This window comes from Chanos chanos, chromosome 8, assembly GCF_902362185.1.
Source record: "Chanos chanos chromosome 8, fChaCha1.1, whole genome shotgun sequence".
Classification (NCBI taxonomy): domain Eukaryota; kingdom Metazoa; phylum Chordata; class Actinopteri; order Gonorynchiformes; family Chanidae; genus Chanos; species Chanos chanos.
The window spans coordinates 17,827,522-17,854,060 of record NC_044502.1 but is presented as its reverse complement, the minus strand read 5'-3'; the positions used below and the strand labels follow the sequence as shown (position 1 = coordinate 17,854,060).

General features: G+C 43.5%; 3 protein-coding genes across 3 annotated transcripts in view; 2 read left to right on the top strand and 1 right to left on the bottom strand.

The window, feature by feature from the left end:
- Positions 1-4,150: 4,150 nt before the first annotated feature.
- On the top strand, positions 4,151-8,564 carry mrpl19 (mitochondrial ribosomal protein L19). The gene is made up of 6 exons (XM_030781614.1): positions 4,151-4,237; positions 5,247-5,370; positions 5,482-5,600; positions 5,996-6,130; positions 7,357-7,538; positions 8,054-8,564. The coding sequence occupies exons 1-6, from the start codon at positions 4,159-4,161 to the stop codon at positions 8,273-8,275; spliced, it is 861 nt and encodes a 286-aa protein (XP_030637474.1). The 5' UTR covers positions 4,151-4,158; the 3' UTR covers positions 8,276-8,564.
- Positions 8,565-12,528: 3,964 nt separating this feature from the next.
- LOC115819391 (proline-rich extensin-like protein EPR1) lies at positions 12,529-20,064 on the bottom strand. The gene is made up of 3 exons (XM_030782947.1): positions 20,058-20,064; positions 17,657-18,850; positions 12,529-12,656 (listed from the first exon to the last, which is right to left on the bottom strand). Exons 1-3 carry the CDS (start codon positions 20,062-20,064, stop codon positions 12,529-12,531), a joined length of 1,329 nt encoding a protein of 442 aa, XP_030638807.1.
- A 2,290-nt stretch (positions 20,065-22,354) lies between these two features.
- itsn2a (intersectin 2a) overlaps positions 22,355-26,539 on the top strand; it is a 25,215-nt gene continuing 21,030 nt past the window's right edge. The window contains exons 1-6 of the mRNA XM_030782946.1: positions 22,355-22,373; positions 22,439-22,588; positions 22,891-22,954; positions 23,974-24,137; positions 25,014-25,220; positions 25,777-25,819. Of these exons, the coding sequence (XP_030638806.1) occupies positions 22,355-22,373; positions 22,439-22,588; positions 22,891-22,954; positions 23,974-24,137; positions 25,014-25,220; positions 25,777-25,819 (647 nt within the window). The remainder of the gene's footprint in view (positions 22,374-22,438; positions 22,589-22,890; positions 22,955-23,973; positions 24,138-25,013; positions 25,221-25,776; positions 25,820-26,539) is intronic.

Genomic DNA, 26,539 nt, shown 5'->3' with positions numbered 1-26,539 from the left:
TTCCTTTCTCTCTCTCTTACTCTCCCTCTCTCTCTCTCACACACACACTCTCTCTCACACACACTCTCTCTCTCTCACTCTCCTTTTCAGCATTAACAGATGTTCTCTCTCCATCAGCAACTTCTGTCACCCTTCCAGAGCACCTGTCAATCAAACAGGTCTTCCATAGTCTCCAGGGAGTTTCTAGAACCTTAAGAATGCCTCTGGCAGGGTTTTCTTTGTCCTTCTGGAACTCTGGAAAAGATTCTTTGAGGAGTGCCACAGGATTCCACCAGCCCACCAGAGTTTGAGCCTGGACAACGGTCAGAAGATCTCAAACTGCACTCCAGTTCTTAATGAACTTACTGCACAAACGTATCAGAATACACACAGCAGATTCAGGGCCAAAATTTCACAATAAATCACTAAAATAAACAAAAACCCACTCTTAGTGTTCATCCAATCCACACTCAGCAAAGTAAATACAGGTACGGGAACACTCAAAACTACGAACATTCTCATAACGATTAATTACAATATTGCAATCAGTTGAAGTTGTGTCACTGTAATGTGAACAGTGATATAAAATAATTCTGAAGTGAACTCTGCAACCCCAGGGAAATTTCACCTAAGAAAATCAACACTTCCTAATTCGCTTTGCTTTGGTTTTTAAAACCAAAGAGATTAAAGTCTAGTTGCAACATATTCAAATGAAACAAAAACGTTTATTTTGTCACTAAAGCTGAGAATTACAGAGTCTGTTAACTCTGGACTGAGAGTTTGTGCGGGCGTAAGCTTCTCTAATCACCCATATCACTACACATGTATTATGTGTTTGCTGAAACACGGTGCTAAATCGCACTTCCATTGACGCTGAAAAAGATTGAGGATTCCATTTCACATCTCAAGACAAAAGAGCGAGAATTCGCTTATCAAGCGGACAAGTTAGCGGGTTGCTCTCATGTAGATAACCCACACACACACACACACATACACACACACACACTTACTATACATACAGAGTGAACACCCTGTTAAACACATGCAGTCAGGAAACACTGATGACTTTTTGCACATGCACACACGCGCACGCACACACACACACACACACACTTTCTGTTCTGCTCACATCTGTATATCTTCCCTTTTTTTCTAGTCATTAAAAGCCACTAATAACACTCATTAAACATTCATTGATGTTCACTGTTTATTTTATCACTCCATTAACCAGGTCACTCACACACACACACACACACACACCTTTTTAGGGGCAAGGAGCTCAGTGGAGGCCTGACATGATGGTACAACGTTGGGACTGTGTGTGTGTGTGTGTGTGAGTGTGAGTGTGAGTGAGTGTGTGTGTGTGTGTGTGTGTGTGTGTGTGGGGGGGGGGGGGGGGTACAGCACAACAACGTCCAGAGTTGTATTCTAAGCACCGTTTCACAGTAACGTTTCATTTTCTAACAGGTAGTTACCTACTGCATAACGACAGCCTGCTAGATCCTATTCACGTATTTACAACAAGTTTAAAGACAGCTGGTGAGGTGTAATTAACTAGAGCTATCTGAGCACCCTAGCATACGTCTGCTGCCGTCGTGTAAATAAGGAGTAATTACTTATAAACAATTAAAGACCTTATAAACAGTTAAAGAACAACTAAAAGCCCTGATACTATTGCACATTAATGATATGATCAGTTGCTTAACACATTGTTAGTAGAGAATTAGATAGTTCGATTAGCTAAGTTTTGTGCCAACTCAGGTATAACCGTAACTGAAATATCATTTTAAAAATCTGCCCACGGTCACTTAATGTCTGAAAACGGCTCCCATATCTCCCTGACAATCACCGTGCACTGTGAATGATCTGTAAGTGCGTAGGCCTCCACTTTAACTCTGCCACAATTTGCTCACGGCACGGAAACAAACGTGCCAAACCTTGTCCTTGTTTACGTATTTAAATGAGTGTGAAACAAACTGCACGAAGTCGGCGGGCTGGCGCATCGTGTTTTTCCTCGCTGTGTTTTTGTTTACAAACTCCATTTAAATCAAATAAAACCGCAGGAAGTCTGAGATTTAAAAGAACAAACCTTCCAAACACGACAAAGTTTTTTTTTTTTTTACATAAGTTCAATAAAACTTCTTCAATGATTAATTTATATGGGAAAACCCTCGCAAACCATCGTTAATGTTTAATCAATCAACATTCAAAAAGAATCCCTAAGACATCTTATAGACATCGTAGACACCATCACAACCCAAGCGTGGCTAGGGAGCGTATGCCCGGGGGCTATGGAATTTGGGAAAAGCACGCTTTTCTAACCTGAGAACTCCGTGGAACTCTTGGTGAAGACGGTCAAACAAGTGATTCCCAACAGTAGCGCGTAATTTATAACTGAGACAGACACATCTGGGAAGAACATCCTTAACAGCAACGAAATTCCCGCGGGCTTTGGGTTTTTCACCCAGGGACGAGCTGTGTCGTTCAAACTTCGGAACGTAAACGCAGGACAGATCTGATGCTCGGTCCCATGGCTGCAGGCTTGGGGTAAACCCCTCGTCTCTCTTAGAAAGGCTGAAGGAACAACAGCACTGCACTTGTGAACAGCGTAGTAAGACAGCCGCCTACCTGGAGGAGCAGAACTCCCCAAGGTCCCAAAGTCCGGAACTTTGCTTTGACGTCTTACCTTGACGAGACTGGTAGCGACGTTTACGATCTTCGCTGAGAATTTAAAAAGCAAATAAAAATAAAAAAGGTCTTCAGTGCAGAAATTATGATATTTTAAGTACGTGTGTCCTCTGCAGTTTGCTTTACTGCAATGATTTTACGTCAACATTACATCATACCCACAAAACAACACAAATTCAGATTTTATGTGCGGTTCTGCTCTATTCCAGTGAGATCTCGTGAGTCCATTTCGGAACTCTCCCTGGCGTAAATCATTTAGAACTCCAGTCCCTTTGCAGCCTTGACGTTTTGAACTCAAAGAGTTGCTCTTTTTAAACAGACGATAATACCAACACGAAGATATCGTGTGGTGACGTACGTGTTCATCTTATCTCATTTGACTAATTCTTGTCTACCTTACGATTTTTCACTGGGGGTGGGAGGGGGGTAATTCATTGTACACTACAAAATGGTCAAAAGCAATGAAATTATTGATATTTAAAACGACATTTGACATTCCTGGAAAGTAACATGAATAGGCTGGGCTGGATGTGCTGATTTGATGGCACACACTTTGCGCAAATGAAAGACTCCCCCCTCTCTATATCTCTGTCTGTCTGTCTGTCTTTAAGAGCGTGTGTTATTTTAGTTGAAGACATTCTGTTATCTGTCCTGAATGAAAAAAGTAGCCTACAGCTTATACGACCTGTCCCGGTGTCAGAACTCTGTCTGTGATAAGGTTTGAATGATCCGTATCTGTTAATAATCAATAAATAGGTATACTATTTCCAGTATTGTTTTATGTCCATATGACTTTCATCATACCGATTTACGATTAACATAGCAGCCAAAAGTTAGTACAGATTATTACTCTGTTACTCTGTTATACACGCCGTGGATAATATCGCCATCACATGGATAATATGTGCCATTACATACACAGAAATTCTATAGAATTTCCCTTTTTCCCGCTGCCTCATCTAAACCTAGCATGTATGCACTTGAACACCACGTCAAATATTCAAATAATAATGGCTGTCTGTTTGTTTGTGTCTGTTTGTTCCGGTTACATGCATCCTAAGTTAGTAGCAGAATAAAACATGACCTCAGAGTTGACCGTACTCCCGGGTGGATACTGGAGGGGTGAGGTCTAATTTGACAGTCATATTACAGTCCCCAAATTACACATGTTCACACGGCGAGAGGAAGGAGCTCTCTGTGTAGGGCTCCGCCAGACTCCGTTTTTTGACCACTTTTTTGGGGCCATTAAATAGCACTGGGAGAGAGCGCCTTTTTTGTGTGTCTGTGGACAGAACTTCTTACAGACGCAAGAACTTCTACACAAGTTTGTATTTCTTACCTCTTCCCCCTTTCAATTTGAATTCATACGTGTTTCAGACCTGTCCGCAGTGCAGGTAGATGATATACCACTAGGTGGTAGCAATGCCCCGCATGCTGAAATTTCGGTGTCACCGGAAATGAATCGAAGAAGAAGAGGTGAGAGTTGGAAACATGGCAGCGTGCTTAAGGAGAACGGGTGAAGTCCTTGGTTCTCTACGAGTCCTGCGGAATATTCAACAGCAGAATGAACGTAAGTTGTTTCCTCTCCTTTCTTGGTATATGGACGCGGTATATGACCCAGAGGTCTGTGCAGGTGATTTATAAAGCGTAGTTTTAACCAGCACTGGCCTGCTGCCAAGCCAACCTCTGTGAATCCGTCCGCACTGTTACACAAACAGACATGAGATACGTTCTGTCTGAGAAAAACTGGGTCTACTTTTCTCATTTGGATTTCCTAATCTCAACAGGCACCCTGCTCAACTTCATTACTGATCTCTGAGCAGCACCAAAAATAACAACAACAACAACCTTGAAGTGTTTTGTTAAGTTACACGCGAGAACTAGCCACAGGGGTTGTTCACTGATCAAGATTTCTGTGGTTTGATGTCATATTTTGGATGCAGATTTTGTGATACTGCTGCTCGGTTAGCTACAGTTCTCAGTGGTTCTTTTACAGTAACAGTACTTCTTACTGCTTTCATTACCTTATTGTGCTACACTGTATATTAGACCTGCAATCGCACCGCATTCAGATGCGTTTTAGCGTATGCATGCAATTAGTTTAGTATGCCCCACGATACTAACTTTCCTATTGGCAAATAACCCGTGTTTTAGAGGTTAGAGAATCGGGCTCGTGACCGAAGGGTTGCCGGTTCGATTCTCAGGACCGTCATCCACGGCTGTGTGCCCTTGGGCAAGGTACTTAACCCCAATGGTTTGATGTCATATTTTGGATGCAGATTTGGTCATACTGCTACTCTGTTAGCTGCAGTTCTCAGTGGTTCTTTTACAGTAACAGTACCGTTTACTGCTTTCGGTACCTTATTGTGCTACACTGCATTCAGATGCGTTTTAGCGTATGCTTGCAGCCCACTACCCCTGCGTCTGGTGTGTGTGTGTTCACTACCGGTGTGTTGGATGGGTTAAATGCAGAGGACGAATACACTGCTCATTGCTCACAGTGTTCACGATCACAGAGATTTACATAATGATGTGAATAAAATAGACAAATAAATTGCTTTCGCCCCTCCACCCCAAAGGTTTTGTGTCAACCTCGTTTCCTCGTCACGCCGCTTCCAGAGGCGACGGTCAGCCACCCAAATTCACTCCGCCCCCCAAACCTGTCATCGTCGACAAAACACAATCCGAAGAATCGCTAAGACGGTAAAGTGCTTTCGTATTATTTAAAACACAAACTGAGTATCCCCGCTTCTCTCCGTTAGCCTATATGGAGTTCATAACAAATTATAACTTGTAAATTCTGTGTGTGTCCAGATTCCTGAGTCCGGAGTTTATTCCGCCTCGGCAGCGCTCTAATCCGGTGAAATTTTCCATGGAACGGAAAGACATGATCAAGAGACGGAAGGCCTTCAACATTCCGGAGTTTTATGTCGGTAAGAGCGGGTTGTCTTCATTTCCTATTCCCATAACATTAGTTTAACATGAGGCTTTGTCTCTACTCACGCACGGACCACAGAAAGTATCACATGTATAGGGGAATCTGTGAATGAGTTTTTATGTTGCCATTATTGTTTTTGTGTGTGTGTGTGTGTGTATGTGTGTGAATGTTTACATGTGTATGTGTGGGTATTTATTTGTGTATGTGTGCGTATTTACATGTGTACGTATGTGTTTACATGTGTACAAAGTTGTTTTTTTTCCTGTTTTGTGTGTGTGTGTTTGTATCTATGTGTTTACGGAGTGTAAATTTGTATCTGTGAATGTTGTGTGTATTTCTGTGTGTTTTTTGTAGACAGTATTTTGACCAGTGTGTATGTGTGTTTCGTAGGTAGTGTTTTAGCTGTGACCATGTCAGATCCCTATGCCAGTGGGAATTCCAGTCGTTTTGTTGGGATCTGTATACAGCGCTCCGGGAGTGGACTGGGAGCCACATTTATTCTCAGGAACGTCATTGACCACCAAGGTACCAATCCCTGACCTCTGACCTTAAAAAGGAGAATGGAGTTTCTATGGGAGGAGTTATGTGTGACTGGTATGGTTCTGTTGACACTCGATGGTCCTGAGGACAAACAGGTCGCCATAACCCGGACATGCTGTCTGAGACTCAACTGAAATCTACTGAAATTTTTATAACATGTTTATTCATGTCGTATTCTACACACTGTCACCATTTTAAGTTTATGATGTAGGAAAATGTTTTCACTGGCTCAAGGTTTGCCGGAACAGATAAGACTGAGGTAAACCCTCAAAAAGCCTCCTGTGCCATTCTTGGTGATGTCACTGAATCTGTGGTGCTTCACTGTGATTGGTCAAAATCGCTGAGAAAACATGGCATTCATCACACAGCAAACCCTGTCAGCAATTCACACCTGCTGTTTCACAACATTCACAACTGATACTTTATTTTTTTTAGTGGCACTTGTGTGGAAAACTATCGTTCCCAGAGTTAGGGTAACATTATCTAGCTAATGAAAAACTCCCAGTCATTGTTCGAGGTTTATCATAGGTTACATGTATAGGATTGCATGTTGTTAACAGAGATTATGTCTCACATCCTAAAATGCTATTTAGGTGTTTTTATGCATTCTTTTTTATTATTGTCTTTTTTTTCAATCCCTTATGGCCAGTCAGCCTGCTGTTATTACCGGACCACAAAAGCACAGTTTGGTAGTGGCTGCAACATATAAAGCAGCAAATGTAATTATGAATGTAACAAATATGTAATTAAGTCACAAATGACTACAAGACAGGAAACGATACTTAAGTCTTGTGTAACTCAACTTACATGAATTTTAAACCGTACATGAACCGCACACGATTAGTCATAGAAAAACAATGAGGAACAATGTAAGTGAGAAAAATCATTTGGAGGACTACTTTAAATTTGATTCATATCAGAAAGTTGAACACTTATGCAGTGTTGTCACCTTATGAAGAGTATTGTCGCATAAGCTGGAAGAACGTGTTTAATCATGCCCACTTTATTTCTGTTGGTTGCACACTCATATGATGTCAGAATACTGATTACACTCTTTCATGTACAGAAAGCCTGGAAACATGTGCCAGTGGACTGACTGGAAAGCAACCTCCTTCTAAACCACATTTTGACTGTCAAGCACTGTTCCCCAACACCTGTTTTCATTGGCTGTCTCTGTGTGCGTCTGTGCGTGTGTGTGTGTGTGTGTTCAGGTGTAGAGATGTGTTATGAGCTCTATAATCCACGGCTGCAGAAGATTGAGGTCCTTAAACTCGAGAAACGTCTGGATGATAATCTGATGTATCTGAGGGACGCACTGCCAGAATACAGCACCTTCAATTTTGACATGAAACCCATTCCCCACTCTCTCAGTGGAGACGTCCCAGTTAACCAAGTAAGAATTAGTACAACAACCCAGTTACACACACACACACGCGCGCAGCAGTCCATCCTCTAAACCAGCACCGCTCAAATTCTGACAATAAAGTAGTACTTCATTGATTTTTCATCTTTCCTTTAGTGTTTCATCTTTTCTTTAGTGTGCTCTCACTTAACACACCTCTTTAAACAGTTTCATGTTTTCTTTAGTGTGTTCACACTTAACACACCTCTTTAAACAGTTCAGTGTTTTTTAGTGTGTTCACACTTAATACATCTCTTTAAACAGTTTCATCATTTCTTTAGTGTGTTCACACCTAACACACCTCTTTAACAGTTCAGTGTTTTTTAGTGTGTTCACACTTAACACATCTCTTTAAACAGTTGGAGCCATTACACTGGGCGGGCGATTCGGTGGCTTTAGTGGACTCTCTGTGTGTCAAAACTGCAAGATGTCTGTAAAATCTAAAGAAAATAATTTTTTGCTTTCATCTAACCCAACTTTCTCTTGCATTCTCTCTCTCTCTCCAGCTGAAAGTACGGATGAAGCCTAAGCCGTGGTCAAAGCGTTGGGAACGTCCCAAATTCAATATCCAGGGGATCCGTTTCGACCTGTGTCTGACAGAGGAGCAGATGGCCCACGCCCAGAAGTGGGCGGAACCCTGGCATCAGTACGACATGCTGAAGGAGTACGACACCTCCTCTTTGGAGGAGCAAATACTGCAGGAGGTGCAGAAGGGTTTGGCCAAGTGAGAAGCATGGAGAGAAAAAGAGAGAGAGAGAGAGTGAGCGTGCTTATTACAGTGGACAATGGTGTGTGTGTGTGTGTGTGTGTGTGTGTGATGTGTCTGCATATGTGGTCCCAGACAAAGAGGCCGACCCTTGTGTCAGCCTGCTTCAGTTTGACTCACATCATGCTTCACATGTCTGTTTGTTTGTTTTGTATTTTTTCATTGGCTGCTTCTATTTGTCGCGTCAGTCAATGAAAGCATGTAACTCTCATTTGAAAAATTTAAATTAAAACCCAAGTCTGAGGCTGTGACTCCGTTTTCTGTTTTCCTCTCGCCCTCTCTCTCTCTCTCTCTCTCTTTCTCTCTCTCTTTCTCTTTCTTTGCATCAGTACTGTAAAAAATAACCAGTAGGGGGTGGTATGACACTGCTAAAAGAAACTACTTCGTGAGTTTAAATCTGACAGTTCAGCTTCAGCTCAGTTATCATCAAAACTGTAGTCTCAGAGGAGAGGAGCACTTCCCCTCTGAGCCTACAGGATTCATTAAATGAGGGTATTTTCCCCTCAGTTCTCTCAGCTGTAATGTAAAAAAATCACAGAGTGCAATGGGGACAGATTATCCAAAAATTCAAAACAAGAGTCCTGCTGCACAACAAAGGACAACGAAGACGCTTTTTTTCTTACCCTTCCTCTTCTTACGATTTTTTTATGGTTTGGTCTATGTCTTCCTTTAAAATGTCGGTCCATATGAGGAGGAATAGACAGTTGTCAGCGGTCTGATAAAAAGCGTCACGGGTAAGGTATGGAAGATGAGTTACACACCCTCTCTCCTTTTCTCTGTGTCATTCTCGCTCTTTCTCTTTCACCCTGTCCCATGTTTCAGCTGCGTCCGCCGCTGTGTTAATGCTTAATCCGTCAGAGAGATTCTGTTAATATCTGCGTGAATGTGCCGACGCCGCTATATTGTGAAAACCATGCCATGGTAAAGAGCACGTATAGAACTCATACGGTGGTTGGCAGTATTACCCGTCTGAAGCTTTTACATACACGTGTAGCGCGATAGATCCCCTCAGAATGCATTTTATCTGTGCAGCGCGTAGCAGGAGAAGAGTAATTCAGACTGACTGGCTCCTTTATGCTGTCGACATTTTAGAGCGAGACAAACCATTTTAGTAACAACCGTGCACCGCACGTCGCCATACACAACTGCGCAAAAGTGTGTGTGTGTGTGTTTCCCAAACGCGCTGTCGGGGATTTTGTCCTACATCCGGAACTTTTGTTTTGCAGATGTGCGCAGATGTGCAGTGGGTGCGTAATCTGCGCAGCAGATGTTGCTTTTGTACACTCCTGAACACAGCTCCCAAATTGACCCCGCCCTTCCTGCTGTGCCACTGACGTCGGCTCTGTCACTTGTGGATAGCTGAGCTACGGGCGCGCGCTCCTAGAGACACACCGCAGTCTGCAGGTTTAGAGGGATTACGCTCCGTTATCATCATCACCTGGGAATATTTCGCGATTCCCCATCCTTCTCACAAAGGTTCAAATTATCGATTACGGTTGATTTACCCACGGTTCTGCTTGATCGTTGATCTCTCGGTTTCTCTCATCATCGTTATGCACGGTAAGTTCACCGGTTGTTGCCTATTAATTCTACAGATATTCACCGATGTCATCGAAATGTTTGCGGCAATCAGCTCTGAGGTATTTTCGTTTTTCCGACGTTACACTGTACCTAGAGAATATGAACATGTGTTTATCTGAACAGATGTAAAACTGATTTGTATTATGTGGATGGAACCCTGTGCACTTTCGCAACAAAAGACCGTAAACATATGTTACAGAAGAAGTGGCATGAACAATCTTTGTTTTTCCAAATCTCTGATTCTCAGACTCGCTCGGCCGGTTGGGAAGTTCGCGTTTCGGCAACTCGATCTTTTCATTTTGTATATCTTGACAATGAAAACTGAAACACTAGCCCCTTCTGATGACTGGCGCTTTCTGTGCGTACCTTTAAGCGTTTGTCTGCTGTGTAACTCTATAAAGGACGATACCTTCTACGTCCGGCTTTGAATTTGCCCCGAGGTGTCTGTCCATTTTTGTATCTAGATTTACGTAACTGTGCGTATCAATAGAACAATACTGATTGTCCGCTGCCCATATATCATTTATCTGAGTCTACCGTTGATTAAGATATACGTAAAAAACTTTCACTGTTATATAAAACCTATGTAACTGTCAGGTCCTGTATTGTGCCCCCCCCTCCCCTCCCCTGTTCGATCTTGGCGTGAATTAGTAAACTGTTCTACCCCAGACAGTAAGAGACGACTCCAGAATGACTGGGCGCCATACGTCAGAAGAGACTTGTAAAACATACATTGACTGTAATTTTTCGTCTGAGCGGTAAAAAAAAAAGTGTTATGAAGGACATTCTTAGGTTTCCTTGTTTTCTTTCTCCTTTGACAACCCGGGCTGACACGTCCTTCACAGTTTCACACCGTCACACACAGTCAGAGACTGACATTCAAATTACTGCAAGTAGCCAAGCCACTGCCAACAGCCATAGACTTTTATTCCCTCTCTCTCTCTCTCTCTCTCTTTCTCTCTCTCTCTCTCTCTCTGAGAAATTGAAGCAATATCCCAGTTGTGAGTGAGACTGACAGGCTGTGCTATTCTGTGTTGCTGAATATGTGTATGATGTGTGTAGAGAGAGAATATGTGATACATACAGTGTAATTAGCCTTGGGTTCCTCTGGTGAGAGAGTGGTAGAGTATAATCTTGTATGTCATAAGAGAAAATATTTGCGTGTGTGATGTAATCTTCGGACTCCTGTTTATGGTTTGTAATCGCTGTGTGACGATAAAGTTTGATAAAGGTATGCCTTAGTCTCACAACTAGTGTTGTTACATCATCACGAGTGTGTGTGGGTCAGATTTAATCATTATACCTCTTGCAGTGAATTTCCCTTCACAGACACACACACACACACACACAGAGGAGATGTTGGCAGAGGTGTGTGACCCCGTCCTTAAAGAGAGAGATAACTTTACAAACCCAGTATTTGGGAAAGCTAGCACTAGAACACTGATTATGGAACACTTAACACAGTGTTCTAGAACAGAATTACCTGTTCCACTAACTCAGTCAAAATAACCCAAAGAGTAAAACAAAACAACGTGTGTCATATCATGCCCTGTACTTCACTAGAGTGGGTCACACACACACATACTGTAGAGTGATACTAATGACTGTGACAGAGCAATTTGTCCGATGTATTTCAGCTGAAGTATTAAAAAAAAAACAACATGTGTGCACTGTTCTCTGTGTGTGTGTGTGCATGCGTGCATGTGTGCATATATGTGTGTGTGTGTGTGTGAGAGAGAGAGAATGGGCCTGCTTTAGGCAGATTCCTTCTGGTTGACTGCTTACCAGTCTGTGTACACTGCACCTGATCAGTGGACAAACTGGAAATGATATACATACATTATTTAAATGAGAATTTCACCTTTTTAGGAAGCAATCAATATGCACTGTACACATACACTCCAATAAATTCTGCCACACACTGTGCCATAAATGTTTGTGTTTGTGTGTGTGTGTGTGTGTGTGTGTGTGTGTGTGTGTGCGTGGTTTTAAGAGAGGAGCAGAATGTCCCAGAAAGAGTGCATATATATATGTTGGAGAGAGTGTGAGTACTGCTCCCTTTCCAGTGTACTGTTTGGCCTATATTCTCATAGTGTGTGTGCGTGAGCGAGAGAGAGGGAGGGAGAGAGATGGTAATATATAAAGAGGAAGAAAAATAGCTAGGATGAAAAATTGAGAGAGGAAGAAGAGATGACCCCCAGCATGTGTGAGGATTTAGAAGTCTGGGAGTTTAATTCTGTCTGAATTCACACGGTATAACACAAAATCATTTCCTGATCCAGTTCCGTGTATTGTGAATTCACATTCAGGAGACTGAGGAGGCATATCAGAAGCTGTTTGAGCTCTCTGTCAGATGCAAACTGTGGGAATGCCAGATCTTTAACGGAGAGAAAGACACAGAAACAGACACCCTGCTCTCTGGGAGAGGGTGAGACAGCTGGAGCAGGCACAGAGAAACTCCAGTAAAAACAGGACCACTATTTACACACAGGCACACACACACACACACACACACACACAAAGATAATCTTGTGTCAACACCTTGTGTATGGGAGTCACCTCTGAATATAAACAATGAAGGTTATGGACACGTGTGTGTGTGTGTGCGCGCGCATGCGTTTGTAGAGTATGTTTTCACCCCCGTCGCAAGTCTCTTAGAAACAGCTCAGCCCTTAGACTGTCCGGGTCACATGATCCAGTCCACTGAGCTCTGATTGGCTGGTTCTGGTCCAGATCACTCAGGTTCTGAGAGGTTCTGTTTCCTGTTCAGACAGATAGCCCATTTTTCGTGTCACCCAGTGCATGCTGGGATACCTCTGTCAGAACAGACACTCTCTCTGTGAAACTCTTGCAGGTGTTTGTGTGTGTGCGGCGTGTGTGCGTGTGTGTGTTTGGTGTGTGTGTATGTGTGTGTGTGAAGGCTGTTATCTGTGTGCCCAGAGAAATCTTTCATTGGCTCTCTTGTTTGTCTTTGTCTGTCCCAGTAGCTGTGGGTTTGTGTGCGCAGTGTTTATTCTCCCTGTGCTGCATAAGTGCGTGTGTGTGTGTGTGTGCGCGCGCGCGCCTGAGTGTCTGTGCGCGTGTATGCGTGTGTGGTTTTTCTGTCTGTACTCTTGTCTGTTTATGTCATCCTCCAGTTGTCTCTGTCCTGTTAGCATTATGTTCCTCTTTGAGATGTCGTCTCTCAAAGAGGAACATAATGCTAACAGGAGTAGCTCTGTGTCTGTAAACTGTATTCTCAGTTTAACCTGTCCTTGTGAAAACACACTGCATGTTTACATTTACACTCACACACACACACATAAACACATATGTAATACATGCCTGTGGGTACACAGTGTCTCTCAACAATGTACCCTGTATCTCTCTGCTCTCCTGTGTGTGTGTGTGTGAGAGAGAGAGAGGGACAGAGAGAGAGTGTGTGTGATTATAGTCAGTGGCCCACAGTGTGTGTGTGTGGGTAGAGTTTGAATGCCTAGTTGCAAAGCATCCTTTCCAACCCCAACTTCCCACTCCCACTGTCTCTTTCACACACACACACACACACACACACACACACACACACACACACACACACACACACACACACACACACACACACACACACTCACTTATCCATCTTAGAGACACTAAGTGTCAGTGAGTGTATTTGTTTTGAAATGAACACCAGGCAGGCATGTCGGCTGTCCTTGTACACTGGTGTATGTGTCTGTGTCTTTGTGTGTTTGAATGTAGGTTTGTGTGTGTGTGTGTGTGTGTATGTGTGTGTGTGTATGTGTCTTTGTGTGTTTGAATGTAGGTTTGTGTGTGTGTGTGTGTGTGTGTGTGTATGTGTCTTTGTGTGTTTGAATGTAGGTGTGTGTGTGAGTGTGTGTGTGATGTGAAGAGTTGTATGTGTGTGTGCCATTGCAGGGAACTGTCATTGGTATGACATCCTTTTGCTGCTGTGCTTGTGGTTTGATAGAAAGTTTGATAGAGATCCAGAGACACCGTCTCCCCCCTCTCTCTCTCTCTCTCTCTCTCTCTCTCCTCATGTCTACACATTCTGCCTCTCCTCATGTCTACACATTCACTCTCTCTCTCTCCTCATGTCTACACATTCACTCTCTCTCTCTCCCCATGTCTACAGATTCACTCTCTCTCTCTCTCTCTCTCTCTCTCTCTCTCTCTCTCTCTCTCCTCATGTCTACACATTCACTCGCTCTCTCTCTCTCTCTCTCTCATGTCTACAGATTCACTCTCTCTCTCTCTCCTCATGTCTGCCCATTCTCTCTCTCTCTCTCTCTCTCTCTCTCTCATGTCTACAGATTCACTCTCTCTCTCTCTCCTCGTGTCTGCCCATTCTCTCTCTCTCTCTCTCTCTCTCTCTCTCATGTCTACAGATTCACTCTCTCTCTCTCTCCTTGTGTCTGCCCATTCTCTCTCTCTCTCTCTCTCTCTCTCTCTCTCTCTCATGTCTACACATCCTCCCTCTCCTCATGTCTACACATTCACTCTCTCTCTCTCTCTCTCTCTCTCTCTCATGTCTACAGATTCACTCTCTCTCTCTCTCCTCGTGTCTGCCCATTCTCTCTCTCTCTCTCTCTCTCTCTCTCTCTCTCTCTCTCTCCTCATGTCTACACATTCTCTCTTTCTCTCTCTCTCTCTCTCTCTCTCTCTCTCTCTCTCTCTCTCTCATGTCTACACATTCTCTCTTTCTCTCTCTCTCTCTCTCTTTTTCTCTTACTGATGTTTGTTTTGGAAGAGCTCTATTCTCAGTGCATTACTAATGCTCTCTCTCTCTCTCTCTCTCTGAAACATTAAGTGAGTTGGTTTTAACTTTTAGTGGTTTTAGTGTGTTTCCTTTATTGTGGTATAAAATTTCTTTTATTATGTGTTTTTCTTTTACCTTATCGTGTTTTAAAATGAGAATCTTAATTTTAATTGTAATTTTATTTATTAATGTTTTACATTTGAGGGGTTTTTTTAACCGCAAATTAACATAACAAACAGACTGCTGCCTGTGTATGTAAGCGACCGATGAAATGAAATTACAAAATTTATTGGCGCCAATGTATCAATAAAGTTACTGTTAAAAGTCAAAGTCTCGCTCTCTCTCTCTCTCTCTCTCTCTCTCTCTCTCTCTCTCTCTCTCTCTCTCTCTCTCTCTTTGTCTCTCTCTCTGTACCCCCCCCTAGCCAGTAGACAGTTGAGCTGAAAGAAGCAGTTGAACCTCTACCTGCAGCCATGAATGGTAAGACCACTGCCCTGTGTGTGCATGTGTGCGTGTCAGACAGTGAGAGCTGACACATATAAAAGAAGAAAGAAAGTGATTTCTCATCTCAGTCCATACTGTTTTAGAGCAGAATTCTAATTTCTCTCTCTCTCTCTCTCTCTCTCTCTCTCTCTCTCCCCGAAACATTAAGTGAGCGTGTGCGTGTGAGAGAGAGTGAGAGAATATGTGTGTGTGTAATGGACAGCAGAGAGAGATGAACCTTACGTGAGTGGTAGGGACATGCTGATGGAGGTGAAGCAGAGATTATGGGAAGGTTGCTGCGTTAGCTTAACGTTACTGTAACATTAAGGGGCCATTAAGGGAAACGTTAGAGGAACATTACCAGTACTGAGTGAGCTGATGATTATGATGCTAGAATAAAATATTGATAGTGTGGTTAGACAGTCCAACTGGATCTCTCTCCTCTCTCTTTTTCTCTTTTTCTCTTGCTCTCTCTCTCTCACGCATACACACACACACTCTCTCTCTCTCAATCACACAATAGCTGGGAGACAGGACTGATGGATTACATGTTACACACTTACTTAAATACAGAGACAGAAACAGAGAGAGAGTTGTGTGTGGGTGGGTCTTTTTGGACCTGTACCTGTGTAACAGTTTTTTCAATAGCACCCAAATGTTAAAGTTTGATCATCCTCCAATTCACAACACTCCCAGTCTAACACTCCCACCCAGTCTTCTCCTCCCAGTTTACTCTCCCAGTTAACACTCCCAGTCTACCCCAAGGTTAATATTCTGAATCTTCCCTAAGTTTAAGACCAGTACGCTTCCAACATATATAATACAACAAGTGTGACGCTCCCAGTGTAACAATATAATACTTTGAAGTATAACAGTACCAGTGTAATGGTCCCAGTCTGCTCCCAGTATAACACTCCCAGTATAACTTCTCCAGTCTGCTCCCACTCTAAAACTTCCAGCTTGTTCCCAGAATAACAACTCAGTCTGTTCCCAGTATAGAGTCAGGGGTTTGGACCATTCCCAGTGGGTCGTCCTAATAACTCTACCAGGGACCGGCCTGGTTCCCATGGAGATGCATTCTATCACCATAGTGATGTTGCTGATTCCAGAATCTGTAGTCTCTCAAGAATGCTGAGAGTTCACTCAGTGATTAAAACTTGCGTGTTTGACTGTGTGCGTGTGTGTGCCTGTGTGTGTGTGTGTATGTGTGAGACTGTACATTTAGTATTACATTGCGGTTGAGTTTCTCCGTTAGTTTGAACAGACTGTGCTGACTCAAGGACTTAAGCATCCTCTATGTCTTCTCTAACAGACCTTACGCGTTTACTCTGTAATATTAGCGTCCTCTCTGTCTTTTCTAACAGACCTTACGCGTTTACTCTGTAATACTAGCGTCCTCTATGTCTTCTCTTACAGACCTTATACATTTACTCTGTAATATTAGCATCCTCTATGTCTTCTCTAACAGACCTTATATGTTAACTCTGTTATATTAGCATCCTCTATGTCTTCTATAACAGACCTTACACGTTTACTCTGTAATATTAGCATCCTCTATGTCTTCTCTAACAGACCTTATATGTTAACTCTGTTATATTAGCATCCTCTATGTCTTCTATAACAGACCTTATATGTTAACTCTGTAATATCATCCTCTATGTCTTCTCTAACAGACCTTATACATTTACTCTGTGATATTAGCGTTCTCTATGTCTTCTATAACAGACCTTATACATTTACTCTGTAATATTAGCATCCTCTATGTCTTCTATAACAGACCTTACGCGTTTACTCTGTAATATTAGCGTCCTCTATGTCTTCTCTTACAGACCTTATATGTTAACTCTGTTATATTAGCATCCTCTATGTCTTCTATAACAGACCTTATATGTTAACTCTGTAATATCATCCTCTATGTCTTCTCTAACAGACCTTATACATTTACTCTGTAATATTAGCGTTCTCTATGTCTTCTATAACAGACCTTATACATTTACTCTGTAATATTAGCGTCCTCTATGTCTTCTCTAACAGACCTTATATGTTAACTCTGTTATATTAGCATCCTCTATGTCTTCTATAACAGACCTTATACATTTACTCTGTAATATTAGCATCCTCTATGTCTTCTGTAACAGACCTTGTAACAGACCTTATGCATTTACTCTGTATTAGCATCCTCTATGTCTTCTCTAACAGATCTTATGCATTTACTCTGTAATATTAGAACTCATATCATTCTACTATTTACACACACACACACACACACACACACACACACACACACACACACACACAGTATATACAAATGAAATGTATCTCATTCTCACGCAAAGAGCTCCTACTCTTTCACTGTATATATACAGGTATATATATATATATAGAGAGAGAGAGAGAGAGAGAGAGAGAGGTGTGTGTGTGTGTGTGTGTGTGTGTGTGTGTGTTCTCTGTAAAATTCTCTGAAGTATTTGACAAAGAGTAGGAGCTGTAGGAACAGGAGGTGAAAGGGAAGGGGGCAGTAGAGACGGGAGGTGAAAGAGTGGGGGCTGTAGAGACGGGAGGTGAAAGGAAAGGGGGCTGTAGAGATGGGAGGTGAAAGGAAAGGGGGTTGTAGAGACGGGAGGTGAAAGGAAAGGGGGTTGTAGAGACGGGAGGTGAAAGGAAAGGGGGCTGTAGAGACGGGAGGTGAAAGGAAAGGGGGCTGTAGAGACGGGAGGTGAAAGGAAAGGGGGCTGTAGAGACGGGAGGTGAAAGGAAAGGGGGCTGTAGAGACGGGAGGTGAAAGGAAAGGGGGCTGTAGAGACGGTAGGTGAAAGGAAAGGGGGCTGTAGAGACGGGAGGTGAAAGGAAAGGGGGCTGTAGAGACGGGAGGTGAAAGGAAAGGGGGCTGTAGAGACGGGAGGTGAAAGGAAAGGGGGCTGTAGAGACGGGAGGTGAAAGGAAAGGGGGCTGTAGAGACGGGAGGTGAAAGGAAAGGGGGCTGTAGAGACGGTAGGTGAAAGGAAAGGGGGCTGTAGAGACGGGAGGTGAAAGGAAAGGGGGTTGTAGAGACGGTAGGTGAAAGGAAAGGGGGCTGTAGAGACGGGAGGTGAAAGAGTGGGGGCTGTAGAGACGGGATGTGAAAGGAAAGGGGGTTGTAGAGACGGGAGGTGAAAGGAAAGGGGGCTGTACAGATGGGAGGTGAAAGGAAAGGGGGTTGTAGAGACGGGAGGTGAAAGGAAAGGGGGTTGTAGAGACGGGAGGTGAAAGGAAAGGGGGTTGTAGAGACGGGAGGTGAAAGGAAAGGGGGCTGTAGAGACGGGAGGTGAAAGGAAAGGGGGCTGTAGAGATGGGAGGTGAAAGGAAAGGGGGTTGTAGAGACGGGAGGTGAAAGGAAAGGGGGTTGTAGAGATGGGAGGTGAAAGGAAAGGGGGCTGTAGAGACGGGAGGTGAAAGAGTGGGGGCTGTAAAGACGGGAGGTGAAAGGAAAGGGGGTTGTAGAGATGGGAGGTGAAAGGAAAGGGGGCTGTAGAGATGGGAGGTGAAAGAGTGGGGGCTGTAGAGACGGGAGGTGAAAGGAAAGGGGGCTGTAGAGACGGGAGGTGAAAGGAAAGGGGGTTGTAGAGATGGGAGGTGAAAGGAAAGGGGGCTGTAGAGATGGGAGGTGAAAGGAAAGGGGGCTGTAGAGACGGGAGGTGAAAGAGTGGGAGCTGTAGAGATGGGAGGTGAAAGGGAAGGGAGCTGTACAGATGGGAGGTGAAAGGAAAGGGGGCTGTACAGATGGGAGGTGAAAGGAAAGGGGGCTGTACAGATGGGAGGTGAAAGGAAAGGGGGTTGTAGAGCCGGGAGGTGAAAGGAAAGGGGGCTGTAGAGCCGGGAGGTGAAAGAGTAGGATCTGTCTGGGTGAGAGTTCAGAGACTGACAGGGTTCATAAAAGGTCAGTGAAAAGTGAAAAGGTCTTTACCTTCTTGCCTAGTCAAAAAGACAGAGCTTAATGAATCATAGAGTCTGCTTATCAAAGCACAGTGTTCTCTAACTCTAATGAAACTAGAGCATAAAGAAGGCTCTGTCCTTCTCCAGAGAGAGAGAGAGAGAGAGAGCGAGGGAGAGAGGAGAGAGAGAGAGAAAGAGGGAGAGAGAGAGAGTCGACATATTTATGGACTCTGACTGCATATGTGTGTCTGTGTCTGTGTGTGTGAGCGACAGAGTGTGTTTTAACGTTTGCGTGCATATACATGTATACATTGTTTGCTGATAGCCTGTGTCTGGTATATCATTGAATCAGATACGTATGGATGGTGAAGGACGTTGAAGGACATTGTAGACAGAGAGCGGAGGAAAGTGTGTTGTAAGCACTGATGTGTTAATGTTAGTGGTAATTAGTGGTAATTAACACATCACTGTTTACAACACACAATTAAAACCACGCACCACGCACCCTACCACACACACACACACACACACACACACACACACACACACACAGAGAGTAATGGTTCTCTGTCACAGCTTCTCTGTCAGTTCTCTCATTTGATGCAGTCTGCTCTCTGAAGGCCACAGTGGTTTAAAATTCAACCCCACATTGTACTTCTCTCTCTCTCTCTCTCTCTCCCTATTTTGAAATGAACACCAGGCAGGCATGTCGGCTGTCCTTGTACACTGGTGTATGTGTCTGTGTGTGTGTGTCTGTGTCTTTGTGTGTTTGAATGTAGGTTTGTGTGTGCATTTGTGTACGTGTGTGTGTGTGTCTTAATGTGTTTGTGTGTCTGTGTGTGTCTGTGTTTGCCTGTTTGAGTCAGAGCATCATTAATCAACACACACAGAAGACACTGCATGTACACACAACATGATACACACAGCACTCAACTCACAGCAGGCAATTCAGCACTGTCATTACACACACACACACATGCACACATATGTTTATTTATTATCATTAGGTGAATACCAGTCATGTTTCATTTTTGTTTGAAAAAGAGCAGTGATCAGCCTCCTCTAATCCTGTTGGCTGTGTATGACTGTGTGTGACTGTGTGTGGCTGTGTGTGACTGTGTGACTGTGAGAGTGTGTGTGACTGTGTGACTGTGTGTCTGTGTGTGACTGTGTGTGACTGTGTGACTGTGTGTGACTGTAATTGACTGTGTTTGACTTTGTGTGACTGTGTGACTGTGTGTTACTGTGTGACTGTGTGTGATTGTGTGTGACTGTGTGTGATTGTGTGTGACTTTGTGTGACTTTGTGTGACTGTGTGTGACTGTGTGTGATTGTGTGTGACTTTGTGTGATTGTGTGTGACTGTGTGTGACTGTGTGATTGTGTGTGACTTTGTGTGACTGTGTGTGACTGTGTGTGACTTTGTGTGACTTTGTGTGACTGTGTGACTTTGTGTGACTGTGTGTGACTGTGTGTGATTGTGTGTGACTTTATGTGTCTGTGTGACTCTGTGTGACTGTGTGTGACTGTGTGTGACTTTGTGTGACTGTGTGTGACTGTGTGACTTTGTGTGACTGTGTGTGATTGTGTGTTACTGTGTGACTTTGTGTGATTGTGTGTGACTGTGTGTGACTTTGTGTGACTGTGTGTGACTGTGTGTGATTGTGTGTGACTGTGTGTGACTGTGTGTGATTGTGTGTGACTGTGTGTGACTGTGTGATTGTGTGTGACTTTGTGTGACTGTGTGACTGTGTGTGACCGTGTGTGACTGTGTATGATTGTGTGTGACTTTGTGTGACTGTGTGTGACTGTGTGATTGTGTGTGACTTTGTGTGACTGTGTGACTGTGTGTGACTGTGTGTGACTGTGTATGATTGTGTGTGACTTTGTGTGACTGTGTGTGACTGTGTGTGATTGTGTGTGACTTTGTGTGACTGTGTGACTTTGTGTGACTGTGTGTGACTGTGTGTGATTGTGTGTGACTTTATGTGACTGTGTGACTCTGTGTGACTGTGTGTGACTGTGTGTGACTTTGTGTGACTGTGTGTGACTGTGTGACTTTGTGTGACTGTGTGTGATTGTGTGTTACTGTGTGACTTTGTGTGATTGTGTGTGACAGTGTGTGACTTTGTGTGACTGTGTGTGACTGTGTGTGATTGTGTGTGACTGTGTGTGACTGTGTGTGATTGTGTGTGACTGCGTGTGACTGTGTGATTGTGTGTGACTTTGTGTGACTGTGTGACTGTGTGTGATTGTGTGTGACTTTGTGTGATTGTGTGTGACTGTGTGTGATTGTGTGTGACTTTGTGTGACTGTGTGACTGTGTGTGACTGTGTGTGACTGTGTATGATTGTGTGTGACTTTGTGTGACTGTGTGTGACTGTGTGTGACTTTGTGTGACTGTGTGACTGTGTGTGACTGTGTATGATTGTGTGTGACTTTGTGTGACTGTGTGTGACTGTGTGTGATTGTGTGTGACTTTGTGTGACTGTGTGACTGTGTGACTGTGTGTGATTGTGTGTTACTGTGTGACTTTGTGTGATTGTGTGTGACTTTGTGTGACTTTGTGTGATTGTGTGTGACTGTGTGTGATTGTGTGTGACTTTGTGTGACTGTGTGACTGTGTGACTGTGTGTGATTGTGTGTTACTGTGTGACTTTGTGTGATTGTGTGTGACTTTGTGTGACTTTGTGACTGTGTGTGACTGTGTGTGATTGTGTGTTACTGTGTGACTTTGTGTGATTGTGTGTGACTTTGTGTGATTGTGTGTGACTGTGTGTGATTGTGTGTGACTTTGTGTGACTGTGTGACTGTGTGTGACTGTGTGTGATTGTGTGTGACTGTGTGTGACTGTGTGTGACTGTGTTTGACTATGTGTGACTGTGTGTGACTGTGTGTGACTGTGTGTGATTGTGTGTGACTGTGTTTGACTATGTGTGACTGTGGGTGACTGTGTGTGATTGTGTGTGATTGTGTGTGACTGTGTGTGACTGTGTGTGATTGTGTGTGACTGTGTTTGACTATGTGTGACTGTGTGTGACTGTGGGTGACTGTGTGACTGCGTCACTGTGTGTGACTGTTCACAGTGTTCTAGTGCTGACATACACTCTGTCATCAGAGTCTGCCTGCTCTCTGCAAGATCTCTGAGCCTGTTCTCACTGCTGATGACAGACACTGCCCTTTCCACAGGGCTCTGTGTGTGTGTGTGTGTGTGTGTGTGTGTGTGTGTGTGACCTCTGTGTACACAGTGCCCAGAGAGAATGGAATGAATGGATGGATGAACGGATGAGTGAATAGATGCATAGATGGGTGGATGGATAGCAGCATCAGATGTGAGTGGAGAGGAGATTAATGGACACATTTTATCAGTTGTGTTCTTACAGTGGATTTGGATGAGACAAGGCTGTCATAAACGGAATAATCCTCTCTCTCGCTCTCTCTCTCTCTCTCTCAGGCGGGTGCAGTATCTGGGCCATAACTCCAGAGGAGAGAGGGAAACATGATAAACAGTTTGACTCTCTCAATCCCACACTGGGATATGTGTCAGGTGGGTCAGTTCACACACACACACACATACACACAGGCACGCGCGCGCACACACACACACACACACACACATATACACAGACACATTTGTATTGTTATGTGCTGGGGTGTGTATTGTTTTGTGTTATGTGTTATTGTGTTTTAATATATATGGCATATAATAAGAAAATGTATTACATATAAATGTATGTGTGTGTTTGTGTATAGGGTTGCGTTTACAGGTTCTGCAGTACAAAATGCTCTTGTGTAGGATTGCATTTAATGATGCTATACCGTGTGTGTGTGTGTGTGTTCTCTGTGTAGGAGAGCAGGCACGCAACTTTTTCCTGCAGTCTGGACTCCCTTCTCCAGTTCTGGCCCAGATATGGTACAAGCAAATTTTACTTTCAGTTTACATTCACTTTACATTCACTTTAGTTTCACTTTACATTCACTTTACTTTTACTTTGCCTTTACTGTAAATATACTTTGCATAAACTTTACATTTGCATTACATTTACTTCACATGCACTTTACAAACTCCTTACAGCAACAGTATGACCTCCACTGCCATGTTACAGCCATTTTACAATCACTTTACAATCACTTTACAGTCCCTCTTAATCAGATTTACACCTGTAACACAACACTGCCTGTTTACAAACACCTCTCTAATCCCAATATATGCCTTACTTTTACATTCACTTTTCAGGACATTGCACAATAACCTTTACAGTTACCGTATTTGCCATTCATTTGCAGTAATGTTTACATGTGGAGAGACTATTCCCCAGTCATACTGCATAAATCTATCATGTCTCATCATGTTTTCACCCACTCTCTTCACCCTGACCTTTCAGCCCCTGGTCTGTTCAGAGCTGCTACAGAAAGACGTTTCTCTGTTAGCTTTCCTCTCAACACAGTAAAGCAGCAAGACCTGAAAGAACTTATACACACACACACACACACACACACTCTGTAGACAAACAGTCACTGTGCTGTCCCTGCAGATTAGGGCCAGATACTATTTGCTCCAGAAAGTAAGTCTCTCTCCCTGTGTTAGGAGGGTGTGGATTTCCTAATGAAGGGAGTTCTCTTTCCTGTCTGTGGTTTTCTGACTGTAAACACCATCTCATGCCCACACACCCAGCTCCAAACAGGATGTAGAATTATACTTCCAGGATGTAGAATTCCCGCGTCAGCTTGCGGGATTACTTTATCTGTGAATCAGTCTCCCTTCAGGGGAATTCACTTCAGACACTGTGGACCTTGTGTGTCACTGCCCTGGTTCCCTGTCTCTCTCTCTCTCTTTCTTTCCCTCTCCCTCTCTCCCTCTCTCTCTCTCTCTCTCTCGCTCTCTCATACACAGACACCTTGTCTTACCACGCTCTCTCTCTGTCTGTGTAGGGCTCTGGCTGACATGGGTAAGGATGGAAAGATGGACAGATTGGAGTTCTCCATTGCAATGAAACTGATCAAACTGCAGCTGCAGGGCCAGCCCCTTCCCTCTGCCCTGCCAATCATAATGAAGCAGACACCCACCCCCATGATGACATCGTCGTCTCGATTCGGTAGGAAGTGGTGAAACAGATACCGTTTCCAATTTAACTCTAAATCTTCAAACACTAACTACAGAAAAGGAAAAACTATTTCACCATAAAGCCAATCGAACTGAAAAGTGGTCGGAAGGACAAACTCTTGTGTGGGACCAGTCATGTGATTTGCTAGTGGTTTAGTGGCTAGTGGCTCACTCAATACACACCCTCAACACATGCACTCACTCAGCACAACCCAACACACTCACTCAACACACAAACTCAACACACACACTCGGTGCACTTACTCAGCACAAGCATTCAACACACGCACTCAACATACTCTACACACCCGAACACACACACTCAACAAACAAACTTGGCACAACTCAACACACACACTCAACACACTCCCTCAACACACTGAACACGCTCGCTCAACACATCTCCACACACACACTCAACACACTCAGGCCAGAACAAACTCAAATGTGCTAGCTTAGGCAAACAGCACTCTTCACTCTTAGAGAATCTTTGGCTGGATAAATTTGCTGATGCTTACATGTCAGAATTTTCTGTAGATTAAAAATCTTGGTGTAATTTTGGCAAACGCTTACATTGAATTCTAAATGCAGCTCAATACACATAATAAAAGACTAGCCTCAAAAAAACAAACATTTACGTTTTAAATAATAAAATAAACATTAATACTTACATTGCTTTTTAGATACTGAACACTTAGATTTAATTTTAAAGAACTAAGAAAAACTTACAGTATTTGATTTTCTGAGAATGAAGTTTATTTAAGTGTCATTAAGACTAGAGGTTTATGTTGTTAAAGACTCTCTGATGAAGATTCATATTTTTTATGTCATTAAAACATTTATGGTGTTTGTTCTGTGTGGCGTCCAGGAATGGGCTCGATGCCAAACCTCACCGTAATGCCCACGATGCCAATCCTGACACCTGTGCCAATCCAGTCCTCTGTGCCCGCTGTGCCAGGCCTGGTGCCTGTGGGCATGCCTGTACCTCTCCTGCCCTCTCTCAGTACACCAGCTCTACCAAACGGCACCGCCTCCCTCCTCACCCCCGCGCCCGCGCCCCCCCTCACCAGCTCCGGTAAGACCCCCCCTCTCCAGTCACACTCTTTCATTTCATCACTTCATTGTGTTCTCTCTCAGTCAGCAGGAGCAGGCATGCTCTCTTCTGTTTATGTCTGTTTTAAATGGTAACTGCGCAGCGGGGCGTGTCTCACGCCAGCATAAATTCACACATAAGTCATAAATGATTTTACTCTTTTTTTGTGACAGTAACTCATTTCTATGTAACAGGTTCAAAATAAGAACAACTGCAAAAAACTGATAAATTTACGTAAAAACAGCAAAAGATCTGAAAAACGTGAGATGTCAGGTGTATTATGAAATCCTTGTGTTAGCATTTTGAGAAAGAAAAGAGAGAGAGAGAACACATTATAATGTAATGTAGCCAAGGCTAACAGCATCTATAAAGAATTAATGTAGCAGCCACAAGTCCAATTCTTCCCTCATTTTCACTGTATCAATACAAGCTCTTTTGTTTATTGATTCTCTCTCTCTCTCTCTCTCTCTCTCTCTCTCTCTCTCTCTCTGTCTCTCTCTCTCCCCCGCCCCCCTCTCTCTCCCTCTCTCTCTCTCAGGTCTAAGTAAATCACACTCATTGCTGGACTTGGCCTCCAGTAGGTAAGGTCGAGCCCCTGTCGCTGTTGTTGTGTTTTTACGCATTGCTTTGGGGTTTTTTGTTTGTTTGTTTGTGTCTTCGGCTGGTGCCGGCGTTCTGTATGCGTGTGTTGTAAACACTAATCTGAATGGCCTCTGAATCTTTCTGAGAAAGCTCTGATCTCATTCCTCTGGGTGCGTAGGGCTGTGTGTGGAGGGAGAGAGTTGATATAAACAACAGTCACGCGTTCTGACGCCTCTATAGCTGTCCAGCCGTGACGCCATGACAGGGCTGCTTTGTTTTGGGTCCTTAGAGAGCGGATGAGATGTATAAGGGACATTTCTGGAAAGCAATGACAAGAGAAATCTGGTGGAGAGTACACTCTGCCCTATGTTACAATGACATACTCACATAGCTCTGTCTGTGTAACATTAAACCCAACACAGATTTAGTGCATTCCGTATATATCTGTGTGTATGTGTGTGTGTGTGTGTTAGAAGGGGTTTGTTTGTGTGTGTGTGTGTTGTCTGTGTGTGTGTGTATTTGCACAGCTATCCTTGTGAGGACCAGTTAGAGTTTAAGATCTTGGGAATGAGGACATTTTGGGAAAGTGAGGACATTTTGGCTGGTCCTCACTTATTCAAAGGGCTGTTTAAGGCTTAAGACTTGGTTTTAGGGTTCAGGGTAGAATTAGGTTTAGGTTAGGGTTAGGGTATGCATTTAGTTGTGATGGTTGAGGTTAG